Below are 8,558 nucleotides of genomic sequence, written 5' to 3' on the forward strand. Positions count from 1 at the left end.
CTAGGGGGCGGCGCGCTCCCGGGGCAGGTGGAGCCGGGCCCCGTCGGCGTGCGGCGCGTAGGCGGCTGCGGGCGACGGGGCGTCCAGGGCGAAGGCGCCGGGGCCCGGGCTCGAGCGGCCGGAGGACGCGGCCGAGGCGGCGGGGCTGAGCTGCACGGCCGTGGTGTCCTGCGCCGTGCGCTCGCTGCTCTCCATCTCCAGCGCCACCCGCCCGCCGCCGCCGCCCCGGCGCGGGCCCTTGGCGGCGGCCGAGCGCGGGCGGCCCGCGGGGCCCCGGCGGCTGCAGGCGCAGCAGGCCGCGAAGAAGCCGAGCGCCACCGCCAGCAGCGCCGGCCCCACGACCAGCGGCGCGTTGTGCCGGGGCGGGAAGGAGGCGAAGGCGCCCACGAGCGTCACGTTCACGCCGGCCAGCAGCACGCACAGCCCGCAGGCGCAGCACAGCGCGGGCGACGGCAGGCGGGCCAGCCAGCCCCGGGCGCGGCCCTCGGGCGCCCCCGCAGCGGGTCCCTGGCTCTGCCCTTGGGGCGGCATGGGCGGGGTCACCGAGCCTTGCTCGTCAGGCGCCCTCGTGCCGCCGGCCCCGACCGGCCCCCATGGCAGCAGCCGAGCTCCCAGCCGTCCTGTGGGCAGAGCGAGAGGGGGCGGTCAGCAGGGCATCGCAGCTTCCAACCCCTCTCAGGTCTGGGCTGCACTGAGTGCCGGGAGCGCAGAGGTCGTCTGGGCCAGCCCCTGCCTTTGCCTCAGGGAAGCACCGGCCCACCCCAAATGGGAAGAGGCTGCCTAGTTTCCCCACCCAGTCCCTGACGTCCCTCTGGTCAATCTTGCCATCCTCCTACCCTCTCTCCTCCAGACAGACGCAGCACCTCTGCCTCCTTTCCTCCAGGAAGGCTTCTTGGACTAATTAAATTGAGTGAATGGCTTTAAAGTGCTGAAATGATCATTATCAGTAGTCCTAAATAGAGGGCAGGTGGCCACTCTTGGGATCTAGGACCTCCCCCCCCCCCCAGCTATAGAGGGCCTTAGAAATCTTCTAGTATAGCCCCTCCTTGTCCAGACGAAGAGGTCTAGCAATTTACCCAAGATCCAGGACCAGGACCTAATGACCTGCCTCTTGGCCTACATGTTCCCACCTTAGGCTCTGGTAGGCATAAGCAGTGACATTAAATTTCCTGAACATCAGATGAGGCCTTGGAATGAGTGATTGAGTGAGAGTGAGGAGCTCCTAATATTTCAGATGGCCAGGGGGTTCGGTTTGGCTGGAGCAGAACCAAGGCCCCAGGTTCCTTCTAGACTGGGAATTTTATTAGATTCCAATCCTACCTCCATCCTGCCCCCTCCCCCCTCGCCAGGATTCTGCTGTTGAACCTGGACTCACAAGCCTGATCACTGGATGCTAGAATTCCTTTCTAGGATTCTCTGGTTGCATCTGGGATTTATCACTGAATTCTAGAATTCTGGGAATGCATGCGGAAGCCAGGGTAAGGTAATCAGAGTCCAGGGATTTAAGGCTTCTATTGAGAATTCTGTTCTGTAACATGAAGTCACAGGCATGAAGGCCCTCAAAGGATGAGATCATAACTATGGAGCTATGTTAGAATTGTGGAAAAATGTCAAAAAAGGGGCCTGAGTGGGGATGAGAGGTGCATAATCAGATGGTACCACAGCTGGGAGCAGAGCATGCAGGAATAGTAATGGGGCATGACCTAGACAAGTGGCCTGTCCAGGCTTCAGTGTTAACACCTGTCATGTGGGGCTAATAAGAGAACCTACCTCATAGGGTGTAGTAATAATGAAATGCTTTAAGCTAAATGAAATGCTTAGAACAGGACCTGGAACATAGCGAGAGTTCAATCGTTAGCCATGTCGTCACTGCAGTGGTTGATAGACAAAGGGGCTATAAGGTCTCAGATCTGGGAGGTCGGTCTTGTTTAGTTTGCAAACAGAACAGTTGGTCTGTCCCTCAGGTGGAAGTGCCCTAGGAACAAGCCCTGAATTGTCCATGTGGGTGTCCAAAGCCTGCACACAGTGAGGTTGGAGAGAATTTAATGACTTATGAGTGAAAATGAGTGCAGGTGCCAGAGAGGGGCAACTCAGGTCTTCACTCTGGACACATTTGAATCAGCCTGGCCCAAGCAGGTCAGAGAGCCTGGAGGGACCACCTCTACTTCTGCCCAGATCTGGTGACTCCAGGGCTCCCTTTGCTGGCTCCATAGTGAGAGGTGGCAATTCTGCTGGGACTCCAACCAGAAGCAACTGGCTGACCTCACAAATCCTGGCCAAAAAAAAAAAAGCCTGTGTTGACCCTTGAGGGCATTTACAGACCACAGATTCCTCAGGAAGCTTCACATTTGCACAAACCATCTGCTCTATTTAACCTGCAGCTGTTGGTTCTGCCAGGCGGAAATAGTAACCACTAAAGGTTACTATTTACTACGGCAATTTCCAGTTTGCAAAGCCCTTCACATTCATGACATCACTGAATGGTACCACTGCTTGATAATTATTAACAGCCACATTTCAGAGCTGAGGAAATGGAGGCTCAGAGCGGGAAGTGAGCTGGGCTGCCATGACTGGACTAAAGGACAGGACATTCTGAGACCAGGGTCAGAGAACACATGATCTGGTGCACACTGTATACAATCTTGCTTCATCTTAAAGAGACGGGTTTGATCCCCTGGTAGCTTATGTGGAGGTAAATCCCCAAACCTTCCCTTATAGGGAAGATTCTTTGTCTTTGAGTTTCAGCAGTTTTACTATGATGTGCTGAGGTGAGATTTTCTTTGTATTTGTCCTTCTTGGGCTTCCTGGTGCTTCTACAATCTGTGGCTTGATTTCCCACCACTGCCCCAGTTTTGGAATATTTTCGGCCATTATGTTTTTTCCATTCTCCCCCTCTTCTCCTTCTGGGACCCTAGCTGTACACATGTTCAATGATTTGACATTATCGATATGTCTCTTACACTCTATTCTGTATTTTGTAGCCTTTTAATCCTCTGTCTGTCTGGTTATTCTCCTTCTGATCTATCATACCTTTCACTAATGCTCTCTTCACCCGTGTCTTCTCTGCTGTAAAGTCCATCTATTCAGTTGTTCATTTCAGTTGTGAACTTTTCAGCTCTAGAATTGCCACTTGGTTATTTTTCAAAGATTCCAGTTTGTTGTTGAAAGATTCACTTCTTATCTATTTTCTTGAACGTATTAAATCCTTTTAAAGTCTATGTCTGAGAACTCCAACATCTGGATCTTGTTTCTATTATTTGTTTTATTGCTCTTGGTTTTTGGTCATTTAGTCTTATCTCTTGGAATGCTAGATAACTTTTTAAAAAGATTTCAAATTTTAAAAAAATATGTTTTTATTGATCTCAGAGAGAGGGAGAGAGAGATAGAAACATCAATGATGACCGTTATCAATTGGCTGCCTCCCACACACCCCCTACTGGGGTTGAGCCCAAAACCAGGGCATGTGCCTTGACTGGGAATCAAACTGTGACCTCCTGGATCATAGGCTGACGCTCAACTGCTGAGCCATGCCAGCCGGGTGCAAATGGATAATTTTTTTTATTAAATGTCCAACATTGTAGAGATAGCCTGAGGCTCTGTATGATGTCATCTTCCTCAAGAGAAGATTTACTTTTGCTTCTGACAGGCAGCTAAAGAAGGAAGAGGCCACCTTAACCCGATCTGGGATGGCACAGACTGGAAGTTGTGCTTCAGTCTTTCTGAGTCTGGTTTATATATGGTTAATGTGTACTCTCAGAGGATAGCCCTTTGGGCTCAACTAAAAGCTGAAGTGTTTATTTGTTTTTAAATAGAGCCTCTCTACTTTTTAAGCTCTAAATTTCAATTTTGACTTCCCAACTCCATGACCACTGCCCCCTATGAAATGCAAAATGTCTTAAGAGAAAAAGTGAAACCAAATATTACTTCTTTTCTCTCTAAGATCTCGGCCCCTCAGGTCTTCACTGCCTTGGTAGCTCTTCCATGTCCTTAAACAGAGTTCTTAAATGTTTAAGCCAGCATTTTTAGTTATCCTCAGTGAGTGAGTTGGTCTGATACAACCCAGCCTAGGTGAGAATCTGAAATTAGCACTTTCAGATTGCTAAATTAATTGTGCTATCCTGAGCACTTTCGATAGCGTGAGATTAAGTATTACTGTTATAGCTCCATTTTATAGATAAGGATACTGAGGAACAGTAAGATTAAACTCACCCACGACCACTTAGTAGCAGTGGTGGTGCCAGGATTTGAAACCTGGTGTCTTGCTCTGGAAGCCCGAGCTCTCAATTTAGCACAGTGCTAGGTTTGTTAAACACTTGTTGAGAGACTGAAGCACAGAGCATAGACTCTCCTCAGGGCCCTGTAGATAAGCTTCTGTAATTAGCACTTAACACTGCTCGACTGTCAACAGCACAGGAGGGGCCAGGGTGTGTTTTGTGTGTTTCTCCAGAAGGTAAACTCACTTTGCTCCTCCTTGGCTCAGCAGGCTAAGTTCAACAAAAGCAATGCCTGCCCAGGGGCTGAGCTTCCAAGTGCTAATTGCCAGTGAATGATTCATTTTTGCTCTTGGTTGGCAGAACTGACTCTGGAAGCCAAAACTACTTCCAGGGTTTCTGCCCCGGGTAGAGAAAGGGCTAAGGGCCCTTTCTGCCTCCACCTGGTTAGTTGCGATCTGGGGTACACAGGGGTGAGGTGGTGAGGTGGCTCAGTTGTTGCAATTCAGTTTGCGCCACCATTTCCACCTGGTATGCTGTGGCCCTCCAGTTGGGGCTGTTGAGGTACTGGAGCTCTGGCTAGCTCTGTTGTGTCACTGGGGCTGTTCACTAAACCCTTCTGGTTCTCCCTGCTTCTGAATAAATGTTAAAATTGTACTTCCTGGCCAATTTATGATTAGGTGGGGCCATGTGACTAGTTCTGGTTAATGAATTGTGACTGTGTCACTTTCAGGCTGGAGTACTTAATTTTCAAAGCAGGACCCTCCCATTTGATGCTATTGCTCTCCCAAATCCTCCAGCAAATCATCAATAAGTTTGGGGCCCAAGAAGGGTGGTCCTTAGTAGGTGGAGGCCAGAGCTCCTGGGGAGGGGTCTCTGTCTGAAGTCCTTTGAGGTCACTCCAGCCCAGCCCATGGATGCCCGTGTTGTACAGGAGCAGTTGCTTGACCAGGGGCAGTGGTCAGGCCTCCAAGCCCCAGGTTCCTGCTCCAAGGGCCCCAAAGCCTCTGGGCAACATCAGCCATGACATCAAACATCAGCCACTGGTCCCAGCCCCCTGCCCTCCAAGTGTGATCGAGGGTCTTGTTTGCTCAGCCTGAACTTTTTGTCCCTCACTGTGAACCCCTCTGTTCCCCTTAATCTTAGTCCATTTGTTCCCCCTCAGTCCCTGAAAGTCTGGGCCAGCCCCCTCTCCGGACCACCCCCCCAGCCCCAGTGCTCTCTCTGTCCCCAGCCTGCTCTCCTCCCCACTGTACCTCATCCTCAGGGAACCCCCCACATCACTATTACTCAGTGCTGGCATATTCGTCACCCTGGAAAGCTCTCAGCTTTTCCAACTGAACTCTGCTTCCCCAGAGTCCAAAGAGCTGTCACCACCCCCATTCCAGCCAATTCCACAGCCCTGCCCTGCCAAGTGACAGGCATGGGCGGGTGCATACATACACATAAACACACACACACAACACACGTGGGCATTCAGCGACATGCCCAGAAATACAAACACAGATGCTTTACACACTGAGAACTGCAGACACAGGCCAACAGATAGACAGACACTCAGTTGCCTGCCTATCTGGTGGCAATGAGCTGCTGCCCAGCAGAGGTGCCTCTGGGGACTTCTGACTTCTCTTTGCCTGGGAGTGTGGGGGTGGAGGGGAGCTACTTGGGTAGGGAGCCCTGGGAGAGGGGAGAGGTGAGAGGTGATGAGGGGACAGAGACCATTCAGACCATTCCAGCTGCTCTGATGGTGTCCTCCCATTTCGAGTGGGCTCCATGCCTACAACAGGCATGTGCTTGCAGTTCGTTTTATCAAGCCTGAGTTTTGCCGTTTCTGGGGCTCACTTTTGCTGAGTTTGGTCTAGATGGTCTCTGCTGCCCCTGGCTTCTGGTCCAGCTGAGAGGCCCCCGTGACACAGGACTCTCCACTAACTCTGTACCCAGCAAGGCGAGGTGACCCAGGGCCTCCTGCTCTCTTCTGGTCCTCTCTGGTGCTCTCAGATTTGCCCAGCAGGCTCCTTGTCCACAGCCCCAGCAGGGGCCATGTTTGTGCCAGACTTGGGTCCCAGCCTCGGCATGGGCCTAAGCTTCCACTCCGTGAATCTCAGCTGCTTGGACCCATAGGGAGGGGTTGAGGGAGGGGACTGCAGACTGGCTGGAGTGGAACCACCTCTCCGCCTCCCTCCCTCCAAGGCTTTGGGACCAGCTCTTCACCCTCCAGCCCAAGTCCTATCTGCCTCTCCTGAGGAACTTCAGCATCTTTTGTACAACTGTTCCACCTTGTGTCCCCCTAGCTCCTTGGCTCCTCATCTCCGATGCCCAATCCTCTATTCCACTCAACTACCCTCCCCCTCACCCCCCCTCACCCCCCCGCCCCCATCACCTGAGGGACCTTACTGCCCTTGTCATCACCGAACCGTTCCACCTCTGAGAAACCCAGACATCCTACTCTCGGCTATAACCCCATTGCTACCGCTATGGAAATACGTGTACAGCACCTACGACTGTCAAACGCTGTTCTCAGCCCTTTATATTATTAACTCCCTTGAGCCTTGTGACAACCCTATAGGTGGAAGCTATTGCTATTCAGATGGGGACACACAGGCTCAGAGAGGTTGACTGACGTGGTGATAACATGTGGCAGAGCTGGGATTCAAACCTAGTCTGTGTGTCCCCTAAGCCTGTGCTTTTCACCACGGCTCCGCGGCGCCTCTCGCTGTAACTGTGCTCTGAGCTGATGCAGCCCTGGAACTCTCTACATTTTCTCCACGAGCCCCTTTCCTCCACTTCTTTCTGCACCAACCGCATCGAGAACCAGCAGCACCTTACTTCAGTTACTCTCTTGCAGCTTAGTTTGTCTTGCAACTTAATTGATTGTCCAGCAAAGCTTCAACCCTGCATCAGTCCAGCTTTCCGCCTCCTCCAAGTTTGTGCACAAACTGCTAAGTCTGCTAAGTGAAAAGAAAATCATGAGCTGAGCAGCACGGCCCTCTGTGCACCCACGTCCCTGGCCCCCCAGGCTCCCAGGAAAGCTCCCCCTTCCTGGTCAGTGCTCATCAACCCCTCTCACCGCTCCTGGAGACACTCGAGCCTCTCCATCTTATACAAAACAACCCCCCCTGCAACTCTGCATCCGCCCCTCTCCCCTTCTTGAGAGTGCTGTCTGCACTCCCTACGTTACCTCCTTCTCAGGAGTCAATCCACGCCCCTCTGGTTTCTGTCCTATCACTGGGCTCTCCCCAAGGCCGCCAGCCGCCTCCTTGTTGCTGAATTCAGTGAACACTGTTCAGCCCTTAGCTAACTTGACCCCTCCACAGCTTTGGCCCCGCTGAACGCTCCCTCCTGGAAACATTCTCTTTCTCTTGGAAACAGTCTCCTTAAACTTCATCTTTTCCCAAAAGCCCAGACTCCCAGCCAGAAACCTGTTCTCATCCTTGCTCGTCCTTTCTCAGGCTTCTCCCCAAGCATTTCCAGTCCAATCCCCAATCCATCTGCCGCCCAGCCCTGCAGATCCTTCCCTCCAGGCGGCTCTAGAATCCGGCCCTTCCTCTCTGGCCTCACTGCTGCCCCTGCTCTGCCCCCTGCCCCGCTTCTCCCCGCCGGTTAAGATGCCAACCTGGCTGCCTCCAGGCAGCCCTTGTGATTGTGCTGGAGTGGAGCTCAACTCACCAGGTGCGGTCTGGGGCACGTGCTGCTCCCTGGGCCTGAACCACGTAGGTGTTGACTTTACCTTCACCTGGCTAACCCCAGCTCAGCCATCAGAGGGCAGCTGGGATGCCACTGCCTTCAGGAAGCCCCCCTTAACTCCCCAAATCAGCAGGCAACTGGAGACTCCTGTGTCCGGGTCTAGTCCCTCAGTGGGCTTCCTTGAGGACCAGGAGTACATCCACTTTGCGGCGCGTCCCCAGCGCAGTGCTGGAGTCTCCCAGGGGCCCAGGGAATGTTGGTTCCACAGTGGTGAAGGGCGGGGCTGGTCAGAGGGGCCTCGGATGTGTCGCCTGTCCTCCTGGCTTCACCTCCCTTGGTTTTGAAGTCGCTCTGTGCCCCCCCTCTGACTCCCTCCTCACTTCGGGAGCGTGTGGGGGGCAGCTGGGTGGGGCCTGGAGGTGGATCCCAGGGCAGGTTCCTACTGGGTAAGGAGGGGGGAGGTCAGGGTAGGCAGAGGGGCCCAAGGCAGCCACGCTCGGCGGCATCTCCCGCTTCCCTCTGTCTCATCTCTTTTTGAAGAACTCCCCCAAGGCTACAGGTCCCGACCTCGCGTCCAGGCACAGCTCCGCTCCCCTGGGCGGAGGGCTGGGTGGTGTCTCCGCCCTTCCCCAGGGCAGCCCGCGCTCACCGCCTCCCTTCTCC

At 53.6% G+C, this 8,558-nt stretch overlaps 1 protein-coding gene across 2 annotated transcripts; it reads right to left on the minus strand.

Annotated features, from left to right (window-relative positions):
* TMEM275 (transmembrane protein 275) lies at nucleotides 1-8,558 on the minus strand (the record flags this gene model as incomplete). Of its 2 annotated transcripts, none has more annotated exons than XM_081144657.1 (3): nucleotides 7,878-8,558; nucleotides 7,038-7,156; nucleotides 1-620 (listed from the first exon to the last, which is right to left on the minus strand). In XM_081144657.1, exon 3 carries the CDS (start codon nucleotides 529-531, stop codon nucleotides 1-3), a length of 531 nt encoding a protein of 176 aa, XP_081000783.1. In that variant the 5' UTR covers nucleotides 532-620; nucleotides 7,038-7,156; nucleotides 7,878-8,558. The 2 variants fall into 2 exon arrangements, with proteins under 2 accessions (XP_081000783.1, XP_081000782.1); XM_081144656.1 differs by having other exon boundaries at nucleotides 7,038-7,159; nucleotides 7,878-8,080.

This window comes from Miniopterus schreibersii (genome assembly GCF_964146895.1).
Source record: "Miniopterus schreibersii genome assembly, chromosome: 8".
Taxonomy (NCBI): domain Eukaryota; kingdom Metazoa; phylum Chordata; class Mammalia; order Chiroptera; family Miniopteridae; genus Miniopterus; species Miniopterus schreibersii.